Source organism: Orbicella franksi, chromosome 3 (genome assembly GCF_964199315.1).
Source record: "Orbicella franksi chromosome 3, jaOrbFran1.1, whole genome shotgun sequence".
NCBI classification, from domain to species: Eukaryota; Metazoa; Cnidaria; class Anthozoa; order Scleractinia; family Merulinidae; genus Orbicella; species Orbicella franksi.
In genome coordinates, this window is record NC_138147.1 from 13,417,605 (window position 1) to 13,444,726 (window position 27,122).

The window sequence follows — 27,122 nt, forward strand, 5'->3', positions numbered from 1 at the left end:
TTCTGCAATTCTTCTTCCTTGTTCTGAACTCCAATGTTTCTTAATTCAGGGTGGTCAATGACAGCATTTCAATTTTGTTACGTGCAGACAATCAACAGTATTCTCAATATTCTCAAGAAAAAGTCACTTTGATAATTTCTTGCTTTTTTCTAAAAAATGTAATATATCTTCTCACCGTTTCCGGTCATTCAACGTCAAGAAGATGTTGATAGTACAAAATAATTCCAGCGAACTTCAAAATTTGCCCTCCTTTTACAATATCACTACGCCAAACGCGAAATTCTTATTTTCATCGGCCTTTTTCAAAAGTATTTCTTTAGAAAAACGACCCTCCACAGGAACCTGGAAACGATTTTGATGTCAAAATTAATTACGAGACTCGAGACAGCTTTCTAGTTATTCTCTTTTCAGCGTTACTACTCTTCACAACATTACATGCACTGCTCTAACCTGACTGGATTCTTGAGGGTGGATCTAAACAGCAGAGTTAGTGTAAGGTGGTATTTTCGATTACATTTTAGCACATTAAACTTTGATATCTTTTGTCTTTTTCACTATTTAGACGAAGGAGAGGAAGTAGAGCAAATTCACAAGAAAATATTTCGAAAATGGATCAATTTCAAACTTGCAATGGTAAGCCTTGCCAGGTTCGAAATTGGTCGTGTGAATATCATGAAAGATGATAGAAGATAGTATATGTAGTGTATTATTGACAAGCCTACCGTGAGATGAAGAGATTAAGAATGGCTGACTGTTAGGATCGAGAAACGCCGGTCAACGTCCCATTTGACAAATCGCTCATATTTTGCCCAAAGATAACCTTAGGTGACCTAATTCTAAAAATCATATTTAAAGGTTCCAGCGAATTTTTATTTTTCAGAAATTCGCGAAAATTTGAAAGCGCGGTCAAAGTGCGGTTTCTCGTGTAATAAAATGACCGAAATAAGGTGCGAGGACGAAGCGCTGCTAAAGTCTTAAAATAAACTCAATTGACTTCAAACTTCACACAAATGTGGAACAACCACTCTAATTTATTCCTCGCTTTAAACTAATCTCAGATATGTTGATATAGTGGTTTTCCGAACCATTTTAAAAACAGCTATGAAGCGTGTGAAAAATAACGGCAAAATATAGGTCATGTTTAACAGCATAAAAATGCATCTGGTACCTCACTTTCCGATTATTTTACTTTACAGCCTTAAAATATCATTATTAAAGATATACCATGCCAAGTTTCATGCTCGAACTCGCAGTATTTCCCTTTGTGAAAAACGAAAATCTATGTCAATGTGTTGGGCGCAAATAACACAATAATTATGCACGAACCAGAGACAAATCAATTTCAATGGCGAAAGTAAAAGGCCATCATTAATTAGAATCCCGTCAATTCACTGCTATCAGTAGAAACATAATGTCCACTGCATAAAAACTGTTTTTAGACGTTTTCGAACCATTGCGCGTTAACTTTGTATAATTTCGTGTCCGCCGTCATGTCTAGTTTGTCATCGCGTGTATTTCCTTAATGTCAACAACACGTGAATGGTTGTCATAACAAACGCAAGAGATTTCCTGGAACCTTAATGCTTTCGATTCACCAAAACGCTTTAAGTTCGTTAAGACACAATGATGGGTCAACTTGGAATGCTTTTTAGCATCAAGGACGTTAAAGGACTAAATTAATCGAATTGAAATATCTTGAAGGAAATCAAAATCGCGCCCTTATTCTAATTTGGTAAACAGCCGATCTCCGTTCAGGTTCAAGAAGTCGAAAGGTTAATCCGGCAATGTGTTACTGGTACAACAACAAAATCAAACCGAGGTCACCAAAAGTGTAAGTTTAAAAGTGTAGTGGCAAGTTCCAAATAAATTTCGCCTATATAAATTGGAAACAAGATGTGAAACGGTCTGACCCGAAACAAACAGACAAAATATTAATACGACTAATTTAACCCGAAAATGTTACAGAAAACATACCTAAAAGCCGTCGATTTCCCTCGATACCACTCCAAAGAGCCCAAGCTTTCTGCTGTAAGAATCAGAGACCTCATGAATCTGTATTTATTATATCGGCAACCATGCTGCGTGGCTGATATTCGAGACTCAGTAAAAGTTGTCACACAACCGTACGAGCAGCCCAGTCACGCTTTCACTGCTCTTGCGCAAATGTTCAACATTTCGCAATTTACATAAACCGACTACAAGTTTAAAGTAGTGACAGTAGATTGAAATGCGCTTTTTAAAGCTGTCCTATCGAGGAACAATTATTTCTTATTTCTGAATGGCTCTTAGTTGTAGCTACAGTCGGGGAGAGGGGGGAGAGGGTATTCCCGGAAATTTCGGATATCTGTATGCCGTGGAAGACTCCTTAGACTTCAATTACTTTTAAAATTTTATTGTATATTCTTACTACTTATCTATTTTTAGCTATCACTATTTATTCAGCCATTGCCTTAATTATGTAGGATTATGTATTACGTAGGATTTTATTAATTTATAATTTTAGATAATGGCGAGTTGACTGACTTGACTCGTGGCTCCCGGCCACGCCCATCTAGGGGGGGGGGGGGGGGGAGAGGGTATTCCCGGAAATTTCGGATATCTGTATGCCGTGGAAGATTAAGTGGTCTCCAGCTGTTAACGCCAACACTGAAACACTAGATGATTCTCGAAGTATCACAGAGATCACTAAGCTAAATAATTTTGAGTGTAGCTCCGCTGAGTCAATTAACCGTTGGCGCGCATATTGCATTGACCGTGGACAGGTGGAAAAACAGTTAAACCGGAAAAGCCTGTTGCACATTGTAATTTAGCGTTGTCCAACACGCAGTCGGTCTGGTTGTAATGTTAATCGTATTTGAGAGAATCTCAAGTTTTCTTTCGACACATACTGGGGTGACATACTACTAGATGGGCGTGGCCGGGAGCCACGAGTCAAGTCAGTCAACTCGCCATTATCTAAAATTATAAATTAATAAAATCCTACGTAATACATAATCCTACATAATTAAGGCAATGGCTGAATAAATAGTGATAGCTAAAAATAGATAAGTAGTAAGAATATACAATAAAATTTTAAAAGTAATTGAAGTCTAAGGAGTCTTCCACGGCATACAGATATCCGAAATTTCCGGGAATACCCTCTCCCCCCCTCCCCGACTGTAGCTACAACTAAGAGCCATTCAAAAACAAGAAATAATTGTTCCTCGATAGGACAGCTTTAAAAAGCGCATTTCAATCTACTGTCACTACTTTAAACTTGTAGTCGGTTTATGTAAATTGCGAAATGTTGAACATTTGCGCAAGAGCAGTGAAAGCGTGACTGGGCTGCTCGTACGGTTGTGTGACAACTTTTACTGAGTCTCGAATATCAGCCACGCAGCATGGTTGCCGATATAATAAATACAGATTCATGAGGTCTCTGATTCTTACAGCAGAAAGCTTGGGCTCTTTGGAGTGGTATCGAGGGAAATCGACGGCTTTTAGGTATGTTTTCTGTAACATTTTCGGGTTAAATTAGTCGTATTAATATTTGGTTTATTTGTTTCGGGTCAGACCGTTTCACATCTTGTTTCCAATTTATATAGGCGAAATTTATTTGGAACTTGCCACTACACTTTTAAACTTACACTTTTGATGACCTCGGTTTGATTTTGTTGTTATACCGGTAATACTTTGCCGGATTAACTTCTCGACTTCTTGAACTTGAACGGAGATCATATCGGCTGTTTACCAAATTAGAATAAGGGCGCGATTTTGATTTGCTTCAAGATATTTCAACTCGATTAATTTAGTCCTTTAACGTCCTTGATGCTAAAAAGCATTCCAAGTTGACCCATCATTGTGTCTTAACGAACTTAAAGCGTTTTGGTGAATCGAAAACATTAAGGTTCCAGGAAATCTCTTGCGTTTGTTATGACAACCATTCACGTGTTGTTGACATTAAGGAAATACACGCGATGACAAACTAGACATGACGGCGGACACGAAATTAAACAAAGTTAACGCGCAATGGTTCGAGGACGTCTAAAAACAGTTTTTATGCAGTGGACATTATGTTTCTATTGATAGCAGTGAATTGACGGGATTCTAATTAATGACAGCCTTTTACTTTCGCCATTGAAATTGATTTGTCTCTGGTTCGTGCATAATTATTGTGTTATTTGCGCCCAACACATTGACATAGATTTTCGTTTTTCACAAAGGGAAATACTGCGAGTTCGAGCATGAAACTTGGCATGGTATATCTTTAATAATGATATTTTAAGGCTGTAAAGTAAAATAATCGGAAAGTGAGGTACCAGATGCATTTTTATGCTGTTAAACATGACCTATATTTTGCCGTTATTTTTCACACGCTTCATAGCCGTTTTTAAAATGGTTCGGAAAACCACTATATCAACATATCTGAGATTAGTTTAAAGCGAGGAATAAATTAGAGTGGTTGTTCCACATTTGCGTGAAGTTTGAAGTCAATTGAGTTTATTTTAAGACTTTAGCAGCGCTTCGTCCTCGCACCTTATTTCGGTCATTTTATTACACGAAAAACCGCACTTTGACCGCGCTTTCAAATTTTCGCGAATTTCTGAAAAATAAAAATTCGCTGGAACCTTTAAATATGATTTTTAGAATTAGTTCACCTAAGGTTATCTTTGGGCAAAATATGAGCGATTTGTCAAATGGGACGTTGACCGGCGTTTCTCGATCCTAACAGTCAGCCATTCTTAAAGCTTGGTTAACAATGGCTACGATGCTAGAAAATTGAGACTAAAGAGCGACAACAACCCCTTGCTATGGCGCTTTCAGTTAAGGAAACCAAGGAGATGAACCTTGCTGAATAAGTCTCTTTTTGCTGTCCTCAGCTTATACAGAGATGTCCTTTTCAACTCGTTAATCGCGATAGCAAGTTACGACTGGAGTTGTTGTTGTTGTTTTTTTTCTGTTACGCTCAAGGCGTTCTGTTCGGCGGACAACAATTCAATTCGCAAAACATCATTTATGATTTCATATCATAATTATGTAAATGTCTACTGACGTAAACTTGCCCAGACCGCCCCACACTTACCGAGTTATCTTTTTCTTCAGGCGGAACCTCCGTTAGAAGTGACCGATCTTATAGAGGAGCTTAGAGATGGTCATGTTCTCCTCTCCCTGCTAGAGGTTCTTTTGGGAACAACGCTGGTAAGCCTATTCATAGTTAATGCATCGATGCATGTCTGACCTATTTCGTTTTTGTTCCAGAAAAATACAAAACAACAACAACAGAAAAAAAAAAACCTCGGGAATCACTAGCCGTTTTCTTGTACTTTAAAAACTCACCTTAAGTCTTCCAGAACTCTCATACGGTTTCTTCTACCGCCGAACTAAAAGAAATAGGATGTCGCTATTACTCATGTACGCTTTTGAATTTGTTTCTTTCACAGAAGAGAGCCGAAGATCGAATGCGTGCGAACAAGCTCAACAATGTCGCCACGGTATTGAAATTGCTGGAGCAAAGCAAAGTAGGTGTTTTGGGCCATTAGAATATCTTCTACCTCTCGTTTTATCCACTGACTTCACGCGTTACATAAGTCGAACAGCTTTTTATTTAAATATTTCTCATTATATCAGTATTAGGTATTTTTATAGGTATTTTTAAAGCTGACGAATTTTGTACCGTGGATAAATAAAGATTATCTATCTATCTATCTATCTATCTATCTATCTATCTATCTATCTATCTATCTATCTATCTATCTATCTATCTATCTATCTATCTATCTATCTATCTATCTATCTATCGACTTTCATATGCTATTGCGTACCGTCAAATAGCCCGCAGGCGTTTTTCGGGACAAGTACAGATGTCCATTTGATTTAAGGAACAAGAAGTATCGTTGGATTAATTTGGAGAACCGAGGGATATTTCTGCTATTAACATAAACTTAGTGAACACTCTCTCTCTCTTCTCACTATATGTTTTCTATTACTTTGTCGTCCCTTTCGTTGTTTCTCTTTGTCCCCTCTTTTGTATAACATTTAGTTACCTTATTTATGTATCCATTTTCCATCTTAAGGTCAACATTGCCGGAATCAGCAATAGTGGTATTGTCGATGGAAAAAGCACCCCTATCCTTGGACTCATTTGGAGCATTATTCTACGATTCCAGGTAAGGAAAGATATCATTGATAAGGTGTATGAGAATTTATCTCTTGCCTTCACAAACAACCAATCAGGATGCTGGAAAGCTGACTGTTGCATATTCGTCAATATTTTCCGGCGTTCGTCGCAGATTTTTATGCGCTTGTTCGGCAAATTAAACCTGTCCAATAGTCTGAATTTGTAATAAAATATATTTAGGATCCGGTCGAGACATCGTTGTCGAGACAACATTGTTTTTAATTCTACGGCTTACCCTTCTATCAGCTTTATGGGAATTCGTACTAGGGGATTCTTGCTGGTATATCACGAATATAGCACTCGTGGAATATTTCACGGTATACTCAACCTCATTTGTGTTTCATGATAACATTTCACTTAGCCTACATACTAAAAGCTGGTTGCAGCTTCAGTTTCTTACAACTGCCCCTAGCAAAAGTGATGAGACTGACCTACCACAATTCTCTCGTCGCAACCTTTCCCTAACAACCTACTAGCTTCCTTCAATCCCTGCACTGAATAATCCCATGTTTACGAGGTACGACTGCTGTGCTGCAGTGCTGTGCTACCAAGCGAAACCTAGTGAGTCTGAACTAGAGTTCAGTGTTCTTAGAGTAAAACACCCAATCTCAACTGAAGGGAGCGGGGAAGGATTCCTCTAAATTGCGCACCTTCCTCTTGACGTGTTAACTTAGCAGAGAAGATTCTAGAAGTCTCTCTTTCGCTGCTCAATCTGGCAATTATTTCTTTCAAGCCTTTGCTATGTTTTTTAACCATCATCCAGGTTCACGGTGTGATGACAGAGAATGGCTCAGACACTAACGTTATGGATTTTGAAGTCGAGAAGAAACTTCTTTCCTGGTGTCAGACATCCCTTGAAGGGTGAGGAATTGAGTAATGCTTTTTCAGACTCTACTCAACATGATCACTAACCCAGACTTTCTAATGTATGACAAAAACACGCGAAAGGAAAACAAATGTAACGCAGATCTCACTAAGGCTTAATTTTACTCGCCCTACGGACCAGCTAAAATACACAATAAAAAATATATATAGCAGCTGTTGTGAAACGTAAAGCTAATTCTTTGCAAAGAAAAATTTCGACAAGGAAACTATCACCGTGACAAAGCAGGATGCATCACAAAGAAGATTTCTTCAGTTGTATTGTGGACAGCGCTTTGATACAAATGAGCTGTTATTGAAATTGTTCGGATGAAATAAGATGGAGTTTGGCCTTTTGAGTTCTTTTAAGTCCTTGCAGTTCCTTATGGTATATAGAATTATTACATTGTTTTATAGGATTTTGTATGCGTCTTTCTTGAGGCTGCTACCAGCCTAATTATAGCGCTGACTAACAAGGATTACTGTTTTCACCAATCAGGAATACGAACCTACTGTTCTCATAATATTCCTACATCTTTACAAGTAATCGTGCTTTTAACAATTGTCCTGACCAAGCCGAGAGATATTGTTTGCAGATACGAGGATGTCGTTAGACTTAAAGACTTCACTTCAAGTTGGAGAGACGGGTTGGCTTTCAACGCCATCATCCACACACACAAGTAAGTCTTTGGTGGATGATTTGTGTACTTGTACCGCCATTCAAAAGTGTGTCAATTGAAAACTGCGAACTTTGCTAAACTGTGCATTAGATTCAAGAACTACAGTCGAATCCCTATTAAACAGCCACCCCTATTAGGCGGCCAGTAATCAAAATCCCGATGAGGCCTTTTCTGTTACTTTTACTTCTATTAAGTGGCCACTATCCCTTTGGCCGTATAATTGTGGTTGAACTGTATATTGCATCAACGAATCCTACTTGTAACGAGGTTCGTTTCGAACGTTGTTGACGATTTCTAAATCTGTTAAATCTCCTCGAGGAGGTGTATCGTTGCGGAGAAAGCTCATGGTGGCATATCATTTTATGAATCTTGGTTTGCACAATATTAGAATAAGATCCTTATGGTATATTCAAATCAACAGAAATTTCAATTAACCTCTGTTAGTAACGTTTCTGCGCAAAACACTATTTTTTAAATCATTTTTTACCACCAATACCCCTTGGTGCAACGGACGATTGTAGAGGTTGAGTAGACCAGATAAAATACATCTCCCATAAGAAAACATACTTTTTCCTCAGAAATGTCAAATTTATCAAGTTAGTTAAAACACACACAGCTGCTACAAGCAGTGAATTTTGAAAAGTACGAGAAGTCATGCGTCACTCGGAAAATCTTTTAAAAGGGCGTCAACTGTTAGAGGCAACCATTGTTAACAAAAAAATCTCTTCCAGAATATGCCGGGTTGACAAACTGACCTCCGGTAATACGAATTCTCTTCCGTTGTGAATATCGCGATCTGACTTCTGGTATGACGGGACGACTTGATGAAGTGTCGACCCGACTCAGGTCGTGTGTATTCCCGGGGGAGGGGTACTCCCTTATATGGGCTATGTAGGTATGTGCGGCCCCGAAAGGGTATGGTTTTTCAGCCGTTTTGGTCATAAATAGGGTATCGATTTTAGTTGATTTTAGCCATTTTGGTCATAAATAGGGTATGGTTTTTGCACTCTAGCCTTGATATGGGTATTTGATTTAAGAAGACGCCATTTTTTCGTCATCATTAAAAAGAAAATCAACAAAAGCCCTTCACCAATATGTTTACGGTAATTTAACATTGGTCTGAACTAGGGAACTAATTATAACGCAGGTCTGAAACAGGGTTTTGATTTAAGGGCCAGGTCATAAATAGGGTTTCGAATTTATGGTCAGGTCATAAATAGGGTACGGAATATCGCAGATTTTGGTCATAAATAGGGTAAGGGTTTTGGGAAGCGGGCCACACACCCCCGCCCAATTTTTCTGGGAGTACCCCTCCCCCCTCCCCGGGTAGGGCTTGCCACAAGTTGCGCGAGATTTCCCAAACAGTTGCCCGAAATTTCTCAAAACGTTGCTCAAACGTTGCACCAAAAATAGTCAAAAATTGCTTTTTGTAACGAAAGTTGCTCAAAAGTTGCTAAAAAAAAGCAAAAACTTTTTTTTCTTTTTTCTTTTATTTGGTCTGATGAAAAAATCTGTACAACACAAGTAACATTTCTAAGCATTTTTGTGCAATTTTGCGTTGTAACCAGCGTCGCTAAATAAATTTGTTCACAATACGTATGCGTACATACTACGGATACAACATCAAAACTTTTTTAAAACAATTTTAAAACAATTTTTTGAAAAATTCGTTTAAAAGAAATTTCAAAAAATTTTTAAAAAAATTTAAAAAATTCCTTACAAAAATTGTTAAACATTTTTTAAAAAAATTAAAGAAATTCACAAATTGTATAATATGGAAGCATGGCCAATTAAAGCACTAAAAGCTGCTCCGATATCTGGAAAACTAGAAATTGCTCAGAATGCAAAAACTTGCTGGAAACAAAACAAGTTGCTCGAAATACGAAAAGTTGCCAAAAAGTTGCCGAGCAACTTGTGGCAAGCCCTACCCCCGGGAGTATCGGACATGAGTGGGGGAATTCACCTACCAGGGACTCCCTAGATTAACCTGAAGAAATTTGCCTGAGGCGGAAAACACCACGTACACCAGTTTTGCTTAGGTTCCACTCGTTCATGAAGTCAGAGCCCTCCGTTTCCTCATTCGTGCACAAAGGTGCGTTCTTCTCCTTTTCCCTTCTGCGCAGAAGGGCAAAAGGGAAGAGAGAAGGTGTCTAAAAATGTAGTTTCGCTATAATTTGTCTTTCTTACAGCGCTAATCAAAACTAATTTGACTTTGAGACAAGTTGCCTATATTTTCCAGGCCCGAACTGTTTCAATTTGAAAGCCTCATGGGAAACGATAACCGAACCAACCTTGACCACGCATTTGATGTGGCTAACAAAGAGTTTTCAGTACCGAGGCTGCTCGACCCTGAAGGTGAGAAAAAGTTGCTGCTGCCGCCCCTCCCGTCTTCCTTTTTCATATAATGAATATCATGTTAAATAATACATTTAAAAATGAAAAGAAAAATGAAATACCTCTGGGTGTATTGTGAAATATTGGGACATATGCGAATTTCTAAAATATCATTCATCGTTTTTTTATTATTTCAAACTGAAACAATAAATCACAATAACATTTTTAGCCTTTTTCGATTACTTTTAGAGCCTTGTACTCTTCTGGTAAAACTTAAGTGTCATTTTAACAGAAATTTTGCATTCGTCACATTCACTGTATTAAGAATTAGGACATGGAGTTAGGAATTAGCCATATGAGGCAATTCGCTCCATCATAATTGAAATATTTCAGCAGCCAATTTTCTTTCCTATCTCCTAAAGCCCTTTTTGTACAAGTGCCAATGTTTCTAGTGTTCCTTATTGCAGGTGTAAATAGCTTTCCTGAAACGATCGAGGGCATTATGCTTAGTTGATTTAGAAAAAAATTAACATTGTCAATCGAATGATATTTAAACTTACTTTTTCGCCAGTACCAGTTTCTCAAGGTCTTGCGATTTTTTTCCGTAACCGAAGTCTCTAAGGTTTCGACTGAATCTTATTTTTAAATGGTTAAAGTTTTATCTTTACTTTATATATAATGGCGTTCCTAATTACAACTGTGCGATTATTTAATTTATGCGTTGCCTTAATCCAATTAAGGAACAGTTCTTTTAAGCAATTGTTTTGATTACTAATGGAAAACCGCTGTTGTATAATGCCTATATGAATTATTTTTTCTTTGTGTGAGGCACCGCATACGTGTAAGAAAAGGTCTTGAGGCGCAACTCAATAAATTTAGTGCAATCTTCCTTTAAGAAACCGAGGAGAATTGCAAATAAGCAGCCTTGGTATTGAAAGTTTAGTTATGTAGAAATTGCTTGTAGAGCTTAATTTCACTGGAAAGTAATTTAAAAAGCTGAAAGCTTTTCCGAAAGTTAGGTTTCCTGAATGTGAACAAGTTTATTTTAAAAGTAAACAGTGGCATAATTATTGTCACTCTGTTATTATTCTTGCTGTTAACGAAGAAAGGTAGATTTTGGAAGGCTCTATCGAAAATGAGACTTGCGTTTTAATTAAGTGCCGCAACGTCAAGCTTAAAGGAAACTAAAACTTTTTCTGTATTTCGAATAAATGAAAGAACATAGCTACTGTTTCTCTTAACAATAAATTCAGCTACTTTTGCAAGACGCATTGAAAATTTTCTCTTGAATAACGATTCATTACTTGTTACGAAAAAGTGGTTTTCCAACAATAAGAGATTGCGAAATTAAAGTTGCATTAAAATACTCATTTCTGCATGCTGGAAATGTCAGCAGAAAAAAGCGCTTTATCTCAACAGCTGCATTTGACTATATTGTCCATGATACATAGCACGGTGCCCTTGGTGAAACAACGTTTGAAAGGTAGATAGCAACAATGTATAGCCAATGAATTTGAAAATAGTTCTCGTATGCAACAGACCATGGGCCGTGAATGCATATCTCCATATGAGAAGTCTTTTAAAAAAATCCTCCAAATTCTGTGCTTTTTTTACTTTTTTCAAACTGGTAATTTGAATACATAATGCATAAAGGATATGTACAGAAATAAATGTCAAGAATATGTCAACAGAAACAAAATGTAAACAATAGGCACCTTTCATAAACTTGGCAAAGATATTAACTTTATTTGGAAGACACTTATGTCGAGGTTTTGTTTTAGTACAAAGAGGAGGAATTACACGTTATGAGAGGGAGAGGAGAGTGAAGGAGGAAAGGAAATTGAAACGTCCTGTGAAACAGAATCAGATATAGAATTAGCTTCTTTGCTTTGACCTAAGGCGGGACACTCGAAACGTCACAACGCCATCTTTAATGTCGGTCAGATTGTGTAAGAGCAAACTCGTTCCTCCTTTTGCTCTGTTGTTATTTATTTATTTATTTATTTAGTTAGTTAGTTAGTTAGTTGGTTAGTTAGTTAGTTATTTCTTTATTTAGTTATTTATTTATACATTTACTTAAGCAAGCGAAAATAAAGGATAAAAATCAACGTTTTGGTGTCATCACGACACCGTTGTTCGTTGTGAATAAAAAATGGGAGTCGAATTTACTTATCTATTTATTTGTTTATTTATTTTTCCATAAGATATCGACGTTGACAAACCAGACAAGAAGTCAATCATCATGTATCTGACCAGTTTATATCATGGCTTGAGAGAATACTCGCCTCAAGGAGGAAGAAATGGAAGAAAACTCGACGGTACTGGAGTTAATTTACGGTCAGTAAAAACAAGTATTTATGACATGGTTCGCTTCGAGGGCAAGATTAATTAACCAAAATCATGCGCTGTGATTGACTACCTGAGCGGGCAAGATAAGGATATCTTATCCTCTCGAGACTACCCACTGTATCCAGCGAGAAGATGGTGTCTTGTATGCCATGTAATAAATCCTTTACAGACCCAGTATGATCGGCCAATATGGCTGGATATTGGCTTCGATCTTTTTTTTTTCTGTGTATATGGACCTCGACTGCGTCCCAGTCCATAAAACCGCAAAAAAATTTATTGAATCGTCAGCCACCCGCAGTAGATCTGTACAGAACTATCCTTAATCAAACGATAAACACCATATGAAGTACCGATCTGCCTGGGTTCAAAGAACAACGTCAAGATATCAGAAAAAAGTAAGAAACATAACAATAAAATAATAAATAAATAAATAAATAATAAATAAAATAAACATAAGCAAATATAACGTTAACTCGTTATCTCTAACAGTTTATTTCGCTTTTAAATTGAAAGCTATTCATTACTACTGTCGGTGCTGGTAATATTTCAGCATACATTCAGCAAAGTTCAGACCTCGCTGGTTTTAGAGAAGACCAGTTTCCAGTAGTGAGGCAGTTTGACTGTCCTTTTGTTATTAACACTAATGATGTTTTAGCGCATTTCATTCTTTTTCAGCCTTGACCAACTGGACGAGAAAGACGCTAAATTTGCTACTTTTCAGGAAAAAAGAAACGCTCTTGTCCTTATTTTAAGAAATTGCTTGGAAAAGTTGGAAAACCTAAGAGCTAAGGAGGTCAATGAACAGCAGAACATCGTAAAGGTAAAAACAAGTGCAAGAACTTCACGATATCTGCGGTATAATTCTTAAGTTAAGGGTAGGGCTTGTATTTGTCCAGTTTGCAGAGGCTGGAATGGGGGTGTGGAGCTGACATCGAATTTTTGCGTTTTGAAACTTGTTACGTAAACTGAGGATCTTACATGTGAAAAGGATTTTTCATCTGAAAATTTTCGGTATATACAGGAATACCACATTTATTAAAATTTCATATGGTTTTCAATTTAACATCCATACCCGGGGACATGGGGGAGGAATATATATACAGGAATACCACATTTATTAAAATTTCATATGGTTTTCAAGTTAACATCCATACCCGGGGACATGGGGGAGGGGAACTGATCCGGGGCGACGTGAGGTAAACCTAGCGGCATAATCCCTATGGGGTCAGCTTGCAAGAATAACACATCTAAACCTGGGAGATCACTCGTATGGGACAAGTTTCAGTCACATTTAGATTCAGTTCTTTGATTGGGTACAGCATTTTTGGCTTTGAATTGTTTGGTCCCAATCAGTGAGCCACTCCCATGCCTTCTTTGAAGACGTTGGTTTCGCCATTTATGCATAACTGGTGTTGGTCATTTAAAAAAGCTTTTTATTGAGAAAACTGTCAAAGTACAAATTTCTCGGACGTTGTGAGTAAGTATGCACAGTTTTTGTTGTATTTTTGTTAACTCTATACCGAATGTTTTGTAATGGCTTTTGTAACCGTGTAAACTTCTGTTTTTATTTGAAAGAAATTGCACTTTCTTAGATCTCTATTGTATTCCTTATGGTATTACGTTCTCTTGGTATATAGCAGAGAGTTTTTCAGGATGATACATGCTTTTGAGTTTTGAGAAGCTGGAGGGCTCTTTACCGGAACTTCTCTCTGTGTCCTTTTTTTTAGAATCCTCCGTAGGAAAAAACGATAATGACTGTACATTTTGCTGCAATGCCATGCGAACCTTACACAGCCCATATAGTGCAAGGAAAGCCATATTTGTTTGCAATGTTTGTCCCTGTGCTAACGACATAGTGTATGCCAGTATAGGTTCGAATAATGTAGAAGTTTGCTGCACGTGTCCATGAACGTTGATAATGTTTTCATGCGCTAAGAATTGTGGGTTAATGTACCAGTCGCCATCTTTTTTCCCTACGGAGGATTCAGATTCGGCTTGCTAAGAGTAATCTTTGCTCGTCAGGAATGTGACCCTGAATTGAGAGCAGGTGAGCCTCTCCTACAGGAAGTCATTTTGTGCGGAAGAGGGCTGACACAAGACAATCTGCTTGACGACAACGAGAAAGAGAAAATCACACGTGACACGGCGCAGTTGTTGGAACACTATGACCACTTGAGAAACTTTATTGACGACGAGCAAGAGAGGTTTGTAATCTCTGTTATTATCTATATTCGATTATTGTTGCAGTGTATTGTAAATTAAAAAAAGTTACTTTTACATATAAGAAATAGATGCAAAGTTTCTAATTATATTTTTAAAAGTAAATCAGCCGTGTAAAAAAAGCAAAGAGTACACCTATCCTAGCTACAGTAGTTTATCTTAGCAAATATCTTTGTAATGCAAGTGACTTTTAATGAAATGAAGTGTAAGTGCTGCCGAAATAAAAATTTTAAAAAATTTATATTCGACTATTTAACAGCAAACTATTTCTACCTCTTGTTGGCTCAAAAAAGGCCGCGACACAAAGAGGAAGTGACGTCATTATTCTTGGTACATTCTGCTTCCTGCCGGCAAAATGCTTAGAATATATCCCAGAATCGGAATAGCGACTAATTGGACTGGATATTCGGGGATATTCTTATTATTTTTGTTTTGGAATAAGATCAATCGAGCATACCTTTTCACAATACTCAAACTGGTGTGTAGGGAAAAGCACTTAAAAAAAAATCAAGTGAAGATTAATCGTGAGAGGTTTTATTTCTCCAAATTACAAAGGTTTTTTTCAGTTCACTGCAAATATTCGAGAAGTTCGACCTTAGCCTGAGTCAAAACTAATGGGCAAAATGACATAGAAACAAAAAGTCTCATTGAAGAGGTGTGAAACTGAAATCAAGACTGCATAGCTTTTTATCATTAAATTTTTCCATAACCTGACGTATTTCCTCGCCACTGTTATCTCTTAAGCCTCGATAAACTCTACAAGGAGATGGAAAAGCAAAACAAGATCCGCGACTGGGAGACAAAGCGAGATGACTTGAACAACAAACTTGACTTGTGCGAGGAAAGGTTGCGCAATCAAGAACAAGATCAGAGGCCGGACGACTTTAAAGTGAGTGAAACAATTTTAACAGCAGCAATAGGTAGAGCTGAAATTTTGAACACTTTTCTTGATTTTTTTAAGATTTGAATACATTTATTTAGGATTTTTGGATGCATTAAAGGAGTAAATTTTGCATAAAGGGAGTGAACTAAAACCATTTAGAATCAGTGCTTCTAAATTCTCCAACTGATGCTTCAACATATCATTTTTCTCTCATTGCCTTCTTTGCAGGCCTTCGCCGAGGAGGTTAGTGCTCTTGAGTCGGAGGCAACAAATATTATGGACAGCGGAAATAAACTTTTACAAAGTGAAAGTCTTAATATCAATCAGATAGATCGATTGTTCAAAGACGTACACGACATCGAAGACAGATACGAGGATCTCAAGAACAGGATCAATGACGTATTGAGGTAATTTCATTGGTTTTAGCGCAAATCTTTTAATCATCTATCAGCTAAAGTGCAATCAGATTTAGGTTAGTTCAGTCCCTGAATTCTCCCTTTCCCGCGCTATACAGAGGCTGTATCCAGCTCGAGAAGGGGGGGGGGGGTACTCCCCTATTTGGATTATGTTGGTATGTGCGGCCCCAAAGGGTATGGTTTTTAGCCTTATAGGGTGTCGATTTTGGCTATTTGGGTCTCAAATAGGGAATGGTTTTTACACTCTAGTCATGAATTATTATGACTGTTAAAAGAAGCTATCCCATCTAATAAAAGCAAATATGTATTTCCTTTAACACTGGTCTGAACTAGGGAACTAATTACAAGGCAGGTCTGAAACACGGTATTGATTGAAGAGTGAGGTCGTCAGTAGGGTATCGAATTTTTGGTCAGGTCATAAATAAGGTAGGTAAAATCGCAGATTTTGGTCTTAAAGAGCCTAAAGGTTTGGGAAGCGGGCATCATAACCCTACCCAATGTTTCTGGGAGTACGCCCTGGGGAACCCAGGCGGGAGAAGACTGCCTGATGGGGCACTCGGCTCGAAGACCTTACCTTTCGGTGATTTTGAATTTGTAATCTTTAGAGAGGAAGGGACCGAAAGAACGATCAAGCTAGATAGGTGGCGCAAGATTACACAGAAGTCATCAACTGTAATTGCTGACAGCCGTTCACAACTTGATGAGATTAAATCTACAGATCCCTTTACCACGTCTGAAATACAAGAACAGCTCGAGGAGATACAGGTGAAAAAAAGTGGCTAAACCAGTTAAGTTTAATTAAGTTTCTTTAATCACGAGCGTGTTTAGTCGCTAAACTAATCGCCCTCTTACTCACGTATTCATTTGGCTGCTTGTTTATGCAGCTAATTATTGTAGCTATTCTAGGCATTTTTACCTACTCTTTCACTTGCTCACTCGTCCTCTTGTTCACCCATTTCTTCTATCACGTGTTGGCTTGCTCACTACTCACTAGCTTTGTCGTTCAGTCCCTCCACGTCGTGTCTTATTGCGCATATGCAGACTCTACCTGTTTTATTAACTACCTTAATCTTAACTTTAGAAATGTAGGGACGTCCTTGTGATCGCTTTTCCCGGGATCCAGTCTTGTTCCGATTACAGCAATAACCTCCTCGCGGATAACCAATTTAATGTAGAGGAAAAGACCAAACTAAAGCAGGAGGTGGACAGCCTTGGACAGGAATTCCAAATTCTACAAAAGGACATCAACGACGAGCAAGACAGGTTAGAAATGGTTTAACATGCGATTGTTATATTTTTAGTTTTAGCGTGGCTGTCGTGAGATCGAAGAAGTCTTTAAAATATAATAAAATACAAATTCGTCGAATGAATAAGCAATTTACGCATGCTCTCGTATCCAGGGTGTATCCAGGTCTCCTATGTTTCTTGATATTTTAGCCTTACGAGACTCTTTGCTGTTTACGTGTGGACAAGCGTAAACGATACCGCGTAGACCATCGCTGGACTGAAAATGAAACTGGACTTGTGTGAACAAAAATATTTGTATGTGTTTCCAAGGGTTAAAATATGTGCGTAGACATATATGTGTGGACGACTCCCCACTCCCTCCATCTTTTTGTGCAACATCTTGTGATGTGTTGTTACGTCTCCTAGACTTCAAGGACGTTTGGAGACAATGGACCATGAAACGGAAATTATGGAAGACTGGCGCGAGAAATGCACCTTCCTAAAGTCTGAGCTGGATGCTGCTGATGAAATAATACAAGAAGGGAAGAACGCAAAGAGTCCCGAGGAAATAGAAAACTGCTATCTCAAGCTGAAGGTGTAGATCCATTTAATGTGCAATGTTAAGGGAGCACTCTAAACTCTTTTAGTAGCCACTCAGTTGTGTTCTATTAGAAATCTGCGAATCTGATTAGTTCTCTCATCGTTTTCTATTCGCTGATAGACAAAAATCGCGCACGTGCTGCTCTTGTAATGGAAAGTGGTTTTTAATTTTAGGCTTAAAATTACTCAAAATTGCAGATTTTGTGCTGTAATCCTTTAGAGTGGCTACTAGAACAATTAGACCACTCGCCCTCGTTTTGTATGAATGGTGTTCAACTCGGCTACGCCTTGTTAATTATTCGCCCAAAGAAAACTCGGGCTCGAAGTCTAAATGTTGATTAAAGAAAAAGGGTACCAAATGGAAACCATTCGCAAGGAGAGAATGTGATGGTAACATAGCACAGGCTATTGAAAACAGAAGAGCTTTTTATCTTTCAGTCGTTTTTAAAACATGATTAATATTTGTTATGGCTCCGTGTTTCCTAAGGTATACACTGGTCGTTTGGCATGCAGTTAAGCCCTGGCAAACATAATTGATCAATGTGTTGTTTTCGAGTTTTTCAAACCGATCATAGAGAGTAGTGACGCAATACCAAAGAAAGGAAGGAAGAATGTTTCTTGTTTTTTTACCGCGTTGTGTTTTGGAATCGATGGATTGAAAGAGTCGAGTCTTCAATACTGTCTTGGCAATCGTTTTGGCAGCATTTTCCCCTTCCGCACTAAAACACCCCAAAACATAAATTCGCAAAGGGATATATCACAACCATCATTTGCGTATGCGCATATGATGTGAATGGCATTAACGTTTTTGAAAGGCTCTGTTTTCGCTGTGTACAGTAATAATGTATGCGTTTCCGCTAACAACGATCGTTTTACTGCACGTGGACAGCAGGCAAAAGGCATCGAAAACGGTGCTTTTTTCCTACGAAAACACATAAGTACAATATAAGGCCTTCATGCATGATAAAAATTGCAGTAACACAGCACAACATGAGACTAGAACTGGAACATCTTTGGCTCTAGGTTGAAATGCATATGGAAGTTGATGGCATTTCTTTGTGAACTAAGTAATTCATTTTATTTTTTCCTGTTATTTTTAGGAGCTAACGGCCAGCTTTGAATACACTGAACCTGATTTTAATAAGATTTTAGATTACGGCAGAGGTCTGGCATCAAAGGAAGATTTTAGTAATGATAGTCGAAAAGAGCTGTGTGAAGATATAGCGTTACTGGACGAAAGAGGAAATACAATCTTGAGAGTCTCTCGAGACGAATATGCCAGGTAGTGTCAATAGTTAAGTGGGCAGCAGAAAAGTCCTGACAATGAAAAAGTAAGGGTGGAGAGGGAGGTGAATTTTTTGACGTTGTTATGCTCATAAAGAAAAATATTGTAATGCCTGTTGCTGAGTGGAAGGCAAGAGTTGTTTACCATTTACCCATCCGATTTCCGATTTGGTTAAGAATGTCAATGGCTCGACCGACCGGGAAATTCTCAAAGTGAACGGAACGTCTTGGAAGGTAGTCCAAATTTCCGAGTGGAAAATGTGATTACCATTTGCAACTCTTCACCGCCATCTTGGAATTATAATTAGGTCGAACTTCGTCTTAGTTTCTTTTGGTAAACTGGGCTTTTTTGAGTAAATAGTAAATGGCCAATCCGAACGGAACTTACCATCAGGTATTTTTACGTATGCCGTCAAATTCCATGTTTCAAATGCTACCCACTTTGATTAATGTTCTTACCCTTACGAATAATCACTATTAAATGTACAGTTTATTCAGTACGTTGCACTAACTTTTGTGTGGTATTGTAGACTCGAAGTATCACTTGAGGCTTCTGAAGCGAAACGAAGAAACTTGTTGACTTGGCACGAACGAGGCGACATTCTTTATCAGTGGGTGAACGACAGATACGTAATATTGGGTTCCCGTCCACCCTCCCCTAAGGCATCTTTCGGGGGAATAAAAAGGCAAGAAAGCGTTATTGAGGTAAAGTCAAGAACTATAAAAATATGTGTGTTTTAGTCTGTACATAAGCGGAGCTCTGGCAGCAAGCACCAGTCAGTCGTGTAACTAAGGCGTTGCTATTAATTACATTTTCATTCTGTGTCCCGTCTTACACGAGAATTGATAAAATGTCTTCAAGCGATAGAAGCAGATTTTGACGTGCTTTCCTCGTATTCTGCGCTGCTTTGTGTTTGTAGGATTTAATTGAAGAAATGGAAACCAAAGTAGAGGACGTAAACAAAATTATCGACGAGGGAAATCAGATTATCGACGACGATTCCATACCTGAGAAGGAAAGGAAAGTAGTCCACGAAAAGATGATTGCGCTACATGACGAGTGGAACAGACTAGCCACTTTGACCTCTGGCAGACAACTAATGTTAGTACTTAGATCTTCAACACCATTTCTATTTGATGTTATTCACTTTGACCTCTGACCATTGTTTGTAAACGTGTAGGACCTCTGATCTTCAGTTCATATGTGAACGTGTATGGAGTTTAGAGGGATGACATGTGCTTCTTGTCGTTCAGACCTGTTGTGTTTATATGTGACTAGGGCAGCGCTCCCTTTCTCTTCAAGAGATTTTCTCATGAGGTGGCGGGAGGTGGTTGGGGGGGCGGGGGGGAGTGGTGTATTAGAATTTTGACTGTATCTGCTCTGCCGGCCGTTTGCAGATGCAATTATGACTTTACTACTGAATTTCCTTTGCTGAATGAAAACAGGACGTTTCTTTGGTGCAATCGACAATTTGACATTTACATCATGATTTTAGGATTTTATCGAGTTAGGAGTTTTACCTGTAAAAAACGTAGAAATAGTGCTTTTGTCCGCTGTTAGTTGTTTGATAGCCTACATGCTAACTTTCAGTTTATAATTGTTTTTTAGTGTGCAAGTTCTTCTGCTTAAAAAGGAACAGAACTATGATGCCCAAGACTTGAGAAGAAAGAGAGATTCTCTCATGATTTGGATTTCATCGGCAGAAAATAAGCTGAACACTCAGTTTCCGATTTCACAAGATCTTGACACCGTTACAAAACAAAAATATGATCTTGAGGTAACTTTTTAAAATATAAAATTTGACAAATTGGCATGCCTTTACTTTTCTTAGATCTATACCAAAATGAACCTTCTCCCCAAGTTCCGGGGCGAACATGCCAGTGGGGTCATATGGCGGGCTGTTTACCTTTTTAATGTTTGGTTGCTTGTTTGTTTGTTGGTGGTTGGCTTTTTCACTTCTTATCTTTCCCGGATAGATCACCTCCTCTTTAGTGGAATGTTTCAGTTTTATTTTTGTAACAAGATGTAAAAGCGTTAGGTAAATGGAAACTTAGATAGATCAAACTTATTTACTGAGCTGATTGATTGACTTGTCATTATAGGATTTCATCAAAGAAATGTTATCTCAACAACGCGAACTCGACGATACTCTGGAGACTGAAGACAAATTGTTGAAAGACTCAGATCTTCCAGAAGACGACAGGACCGCGATACAGAATGAAGTCCTGGATATTAGCTACCGGTGGAAGAATCTAGAGGAGTTAGTCTCGACGAAAACTGGAAGGTAGTAAGATGTTTGCGTTGTTCGTTGAGTGAGCTTACAAATATTATATTCTGAATATTAAGGATTTCAGTCCATTTGTTGCAGTTTAAACAATAACCGAGCAATTTTTTTGATACATCCTGGATTACTTTCGCGTTGATTTCCTTCTTTAGTCTTTTCAGCCGTCACATTATCCGGCCTTTTCTGTAGTTTCGTGGCCAGATATGCGATCAACACGAAATAAACCATCCTCGGAGACCCATGGGATACTAGCCGGGACGAAGCGATATTTTCGGGCGAGCGATATTTTCGGGCGAAAGTTTACTTCAAGAGCTGAAGAGCCCCTGGGAATTTATTCCTACCGAAACAGTTCCAGAAGTGGGCGAATTCCGTCCCGTTGATTGGCCAGAAAAATATTTTTCTGGCCAATCAGCGAGGAGGTCCAGCCGGGTAACTCTGTCGCCTTCTTACATGAAGTGGTTTTCTACATCGATCGACCTGCTTGGCCCGTACAGGAAGATTCCCGTGGAGAGTTTCAGAAGAAAAGATTCAACGAAGCCGAAGAAATCGCAAGCCGTATCATGGGAGCCAGGAAGCAATACTCTTCCATCAATTTTCTCGGCGGTTTTATCGAAGGTATATTTTTATATTGCTAATGTACGCGATTTCTACACTGTTGTTTTTGGTTGCGGAGAAAGCTAGTCGTGTGCACAATCTTATTATTTCTCCTCGATCGTTGAACAACTGAAACTTTACACGATGTGCAAATCGCCGTTGCACGGGCCACGCAACTATGTCGGCCGAACTTGGGAACGATCGGCTAATTATTGCTAATTACAGTGCACGCACCTTCTTGCTATCGCGCCAAACCAAAAATCCCTTAGCAATATGGCTGTCAACAGTGTTGGGCGCAAATTCCCCAACAACTCTATAATTTCTAGCTATGATCTATCGCTGTTGTCGTTCAGAATGAAATTCAGGTAAAAATTATTTCGGGCAACCATAATAATACTACTGCATAATCATTATTAGGGTAATTTTCAATTCCCCAACAATATTTCGATTCCTTTGTTTATCCAAAAAAGCAAAGCCAAACAATCTGCAACAATCGACCTCACACTGTGGATCCATCATACAGAAGACGAACTAAAGTTGCATTTTGGTATGGCGCGATAGCAAGAAGGTGCGTGCACTGTAATTAGCCGATCGTTCCCGCGTTCGGTCGACATGGTTGCGTGGCCTGTGCAACGCTGATTTGCATATCGTGGAAAGTTTCAGTTGTTCAACGATCGAGGAGAAATAATAAGTAAGATTGTGCACACGACTAGCTTTCCCCGCTACCAAAAACAACTGTGTAGAAATCGCCTACATTAGCTATAAAAATTTACGATATACCTTCGATAAATCCGCCGAGAAAATTGATGGAAGAGCATTGCTTCCTAGCCCCCATGTTACGACTTACGATTTCCTCGGCTTCGTTGAATCTTTTTTTCTATAACTCTCCACGAGAATCTTCCCGCTGTACGGGCCAAGCAGGTCGATCGATGTAGAAAACCACTTTGTGTAAGAAGGCGACAGAGATACCCGGCTGGACCTCCTCGCTTATTTTTCTGGCCAATAAGCGGGACGGAATTCGCCCACTTCTGGAACTGGTGCAGTAAGAGTAAGTTCCCAGGGACTCTGCAGCTCTTGAAGTAAACTTTCGCCCGAAAATATCGCTTCGTTCCGGCTAGTAGCCCCTGGGTCCCCCAGGATGGAAATAAACTGAACTCTGTTGCTAAGCGGACTGCGTTGCGCCGACAACAACAAAAAAAATCCGGAATTGCCTGCAGCTCTGGCCGCGGTAGAGATTGAGACTAATTTAAAACAAAAAAATAGAAGTATTGCCAGAAACTTAAACTAAATAATTTGATTTTCAATTCAACTCAAATCTTCACCGTCGAGCTCCGAAACGACTCATTTGCCGCTCTGGTTTTGCATCACTACTCTTAAAGACTGGTGTCAAAAAAATCCCGCCATTTTCTTATCCAATCAGAAGTGAAATCAACACTAATCGTGACTCGCTCACATACACATTGCCGCGCTTTGGGCAAAATTACTTCCTTCAAGTTGGTTGACTGGATCGCCTGTGTCCTTTGTAACTGGCCCGAGTGTTAATTCAGTGTGATCCTTGTTTTACGACACTCAGTTGAAAATCTAGAATTCACCACGCGTTCAACTTTCTCGCAGAATCGATGAAACCTTCCAGAAACTCAGGATTCAGGAAGAAGACGAACTTCGGGAATGGCGTGAGGGCCTGGATGAAGTCAACGGATGGGTAATAGTCAAGATTAACTCGCCAACGAGACTTGCTCCTGAGGTCAGTGACGCAGTTTTTTCGAAAAAAATAGATAACTTTGAGGTTTGTCGTTATTACTGCTGCAAAAGGGTCTCCCAAGAGCTGATCGACTTGAAATGAATAACTTTATTCAGCTTGCAAAATTAGTTAACACAAGTTTGTAACTGATGATGGCAAACAGTTCTGTCGAAATATGTCTTGCTCGCTCAGAAACGTTGCTCTTTTTCTTAGTGCTGTTTAAATCTGTCTACCAGCAGAAATATTCTTGCCTTTATGTCTGTGTTAAGGGCTAGAGAGCTGACCTCCATTTCCCTTCAGTATTTTGTCTGCCTTGTCCCAATGCAAAATAAAATTTACCATGATTAACGTCTGCTCACAACCTCTCTGTGTTTTTCATTATCACACACAGATGACGGAGAGCACAACCAGTTCAAGTGGTTGCCAATGAGTGTCCATCAGTGGCCATTACTTCGAATAGATTACAGCTTAGACTTATAACTTTCCTGTTAAGCTAAGACAGAGAGTTGTGTCACTGGAACTGAAAATGACGATGCCTATACCTTTTTTAATAAGCGCTGGAAGGACGGCTTTTGCAATACTGTATCAGAGTGGCAACGCGTCAGGAGTGGCCAGGGAAAAAATTCCTCCAGGTCAAGGAAAGCTCAGGGAATTATATTTTGAGTTAGCGAAACTGAATTGAACTTTTGCATCATCGTCAGGCTAAACTGAAATATTACCTGGGTGGAAAGAGGCACTGTGATAGTAAAGTGTATTGCCCAAGCACATAACACAATGATCCCGGCGTAGCAGGGGCTCTAACCTTGACCGCTGGCTCCGGAGTACAGCGCGTTAGCCATTAGGTGATCTCACCTCCCTCCCCGGCGCCCCCCCCCCCCCGACGAAATTTAGGCCCCTAAGCTCAGCCCCTTTATTTGTTAGCTTGTCGAGTCAAAATTGTAGACAAATCCTGACCAATTTCCAGACTGAAAATACGCCATTTTTAATAACAGTTTCAGACTGACTGTTTACATTTCTAATGAAGTAAATCCCTCCACTTACCTTTTTCCCCTTAATCGTTTGCTCATGACCCCCCCCTCGCCGGAGCCCCCCCCCGGCGAAATTTAGGCCCCTAAGCTCAGCCCCTTTATTTGTTAGCTGTCGAGTCAAAATTGTAGATAAATCCTGACCAATTTCCAGACTGAAAATACGCCATTTTTAATAACAGTTTCAGACTGACTGTTTACATTTCTAATGAAGTAAATCCCTCCACTTACCTTTTTCCCCTTAATCGTTTGCTCATGACCCCCCCCCTCGCCGGAGCCCCCCCCGGCGAAATTTAGGCCCCTAAGCTCAGCCCCTTTATTTGTTAGCTGTCGAGTCAAAATTGTAGATAAATCCTGACCAATTTCCAGACTGAAAATACGCCATTTTTAATAACAGTTTCAGACTGACTGTTTACATTTCTAATGAAGTAAATCCCTCCACTTACCTTTTTCCCGTTAATCGTTTGCTCAAGACCCCCCCTCCCCCTACACCAAAAAAAAAGGGAAATAAAGGCGTTCATGCAAAATACACTATCGTGGTTCCCCCCCCCCCGAAAAAAAAACAGACATTTGCAAACCAACGAGCCACATTAACACGCCTTTCTTGAGATAAAAAAGCTCGAAAAACTACTGCTGGGGAGGAGATTTAATCTGGGGTGCACATATTGTAGTTGCCACTGAACTACTCTTGGCTGAGCCTATAAAGCTCTATAACTTGTCTACATTCAGGTAATAAACCGACATTTAATTCACAAAACTCGAACATCAGCAACGTCTGAAGGTCTAATGATTCGCTGCAATAAAATAATATATTCGCTACAAACAGTGTACAATTGAAACACCAGCAAAAAAAATCGAGACTGGGACTGGGTCTAGCTTTCGGCGAGGTCGGACGTCTTCTGAAGCGCTCCGCCTTCAAAGCAAATGTAATCCTCCTAGGGAGCCCGAGAGCTGAGAAAATGGCAGATGAACAACAAGCAACCAAGGAAAGCTCCACTCGCAAAAGAAGAAAACGAAATAAAGGTTCGCAAACTGATAATGAGGACAGCGAGATAGAATATTGCCACGGCTGTACAAACATGGCGGAATCACTCGCCGAGATTAACAGCAAACTTGACAAGGCTTTAACCTGCATCGGAGAAATGGAAGTACTCAAACAAAAACAAGAAAACCTGGAGAAAAAGAACAAGGAGCTAGAAGATAGCCTGAGTTTTGCCCATACTTCAATTGAAGGGCTACAAAAGAAGCTGGCTACTCAAGAACTTGCCATCAACGAGCTAAACAAAAGTGTGATCTCATTAACAAAACAAGCTGACGAAGAAAAGCAACGAGCCATCAAGCTTGAAAGTCACAGTCGGCGAAATAATCTCAATTTCTTCAATCTACCTGAGCAAAAGAATGAATCGGCAGAAAAATCTGAAAAAATCTTGAGAAAGTTCATGGAGGAGAACCTCAAAATAAGCAAAGAAGATGCAAGCGAGATCTATTTGGAGCGCGTTCACCGCGTCGGAAAACCAGCTAATTCCTCAGATGAAAAACCTAGACCACTTATTGCAAAATTTTCCTTTTACAAAGACAAGGAGTTTGTCTTATCTCGGGCAAAATATCTTAAGGGAACTTATTTCGCTGTGGCATGCGATTTCCCGAAAGAAATCGTCGACAAGAGAAAAGTACTTGTCCCGATTCTTAAAGACGCAAAGAAGAGAGGTCAAGACGCAAAACTCATCTTCGACAAACTGTACATCAATGGACAAGTATACACTCCAACCGAATCGCTATAGTCCTTCCAACGGAGCTAACGTAAGATATATTTTTTTCTCTTCTCTTGTTTCTCTGGGTTCCTTGCTCAGCTAAGCTCAGTTTAAAAGTTAGTTTGTAGATCTCGCTAATGTTTGCCTACAGAGGTCTAGTTAAATACCGAGCAGCATGTGCTCTCTTCATGTTATGTTTACGTTCGAGTCACCCCGTTTATATAGTTTAACTTTAATTTCGCATTTTATTTCATTGTTTATAGTGTGTTTGCCGTGTTTGTTGACAGTTCAAAATCGCTATTTAGCATCTTTCTCAATGAATCACATAGAATCTGTGCTGCAAAAAACCCATGACTGTTCCTTTTAGACTCTCCTTTTGTTCTTTGAATGTAAGAGGTTTAAACCAAGCTAGAAAGAGGCGGCGGGTGTTCAGATGGCTTCATAACCAAAAATTCGACGTCGCTTTTTTACAAGAAACCTATTCATCCAAAAGTGTCGAAGAAATATGGAAAGCTGAATGGGGAGGGAAAATTTATTATAGCCACGGTACCACGCATTCAAAAGGTGTGATGGTATTGTTCAAGCCAAATTTAGATTTTGAAATCGAAAGCGCCATCGCTGACAAGAAAGGTCGGTATCTGTTGCTAAAAACCAACATGTTTGAATCGTCCTTCTTGCTAAGCAATATTTACGCGCCAAATGACATTACCGCTCA

At 39.1% G+C, this 27,122-nt stretch overlaps 4 protein-coding genes across 5 annotated transcripts; all 4 read left to right on the top strand.

Moving 5' to 3' along the window:
- Window positions 1-569: 569 nt before the first annotated feature.
- LOC145483075 (calmin-like) lies at window positions 570-6,173 on the top strand. The gene is made up of 3 exons (XM_081461689.1): window positions 570-633; window positions 5,083-5,178; window positions 5,421-6,173. Exons 1-3 carry the CDS (start codon window positions 631-633, stop codon window positions 5,517-5,519), a joined length of 198 nt encoding a protein of 65 aa, XP_081317815.1. The 5' UTR covers window positions 570-630; the 3' UTR covers window positions 5,520-6,173.
- Window positions 6,174-9,455: 3,282 nt separating this feature from the next.
- On the top strand, window positions 9,456-13,782 carry LOC145483043 (spectrin beta chain, non-erythrocytic 2-like). The gene is made up of 3 exons (XM_081461663.1): window positions 9,456-10,053; window positions 12,237-12,369; window positions 13,057-13,782. Exons 1-3 carry the CDS (start codon window positions 9,966-9,968, stop codon window positions 13,247-13,249), a joined length of 414 nt encoding a protein of 137 aa, XP_081317789.1. The 5' UTR covers window positions 9,456-9,965; the 3' UTR covers window positions 13,250-13,782.
- A 1,585-nt stretch (window positions 13,783-15,367) lies between these two features.
- On the top strand, window positions 15,368-16,910 carry LOC145481357 (uncharacterized). 2 transcript variants are annotated; one of them, XM_081459841.1, is made up of 2 exons: window positions 15,368-15,490; window positions 15,713-16,910. In XM_081459841.1, the coding sequence occupies exons 1-2, from the start codon at window positions 15,368-15,370 to the stop codon at window positions 15,893-15,895; spliced, it is 306 nt and encodes a 101-aa protein (XP_081315967.1). In that variant the 3' UTR covers window positions 15,896-16,910. The 2 variants fall into 2 exon arrangements, with proteins under 2 accessions (XP_081315967.1, XP_081315966.1); XM_081459840.1 differs by having other exon boundaries at window positions 15,421-15,891; window positions 16,506-16,910.
- A 7-nt stretch (window positions 16,911-16,917) lies between these two features.
- Window positions 16,918-24,702, top strand: LOC145481356 (uncharacterized). Its single transcript, XM_081459839.1, has 9 exons — window positions 16,918-17,163; window positions 17,554-17,722; window positions 18,828-19,009; window positions 19,542-19,716; window positions 19,932-20,113; window positions 20,621-20,789; window positions 21,115-21,296; window positions 23,505-23,634; window positions 24,023-24,702. Exons 2-9 carry the CDS (start codon window positions 17,576-17,578, stop codon window positions 24,059-24,061), a joined length of 1,206 nt encoding a protein of 401 aa, XP_081315965.1. The 5' UTR covers window positions 16,918-17,163; window positions 17,554-17,575; the 3' UTR covers window positions 24,062-24,702.
- Window positions 24,703-27,122: the final 2,420 nt, after the last annotated feature.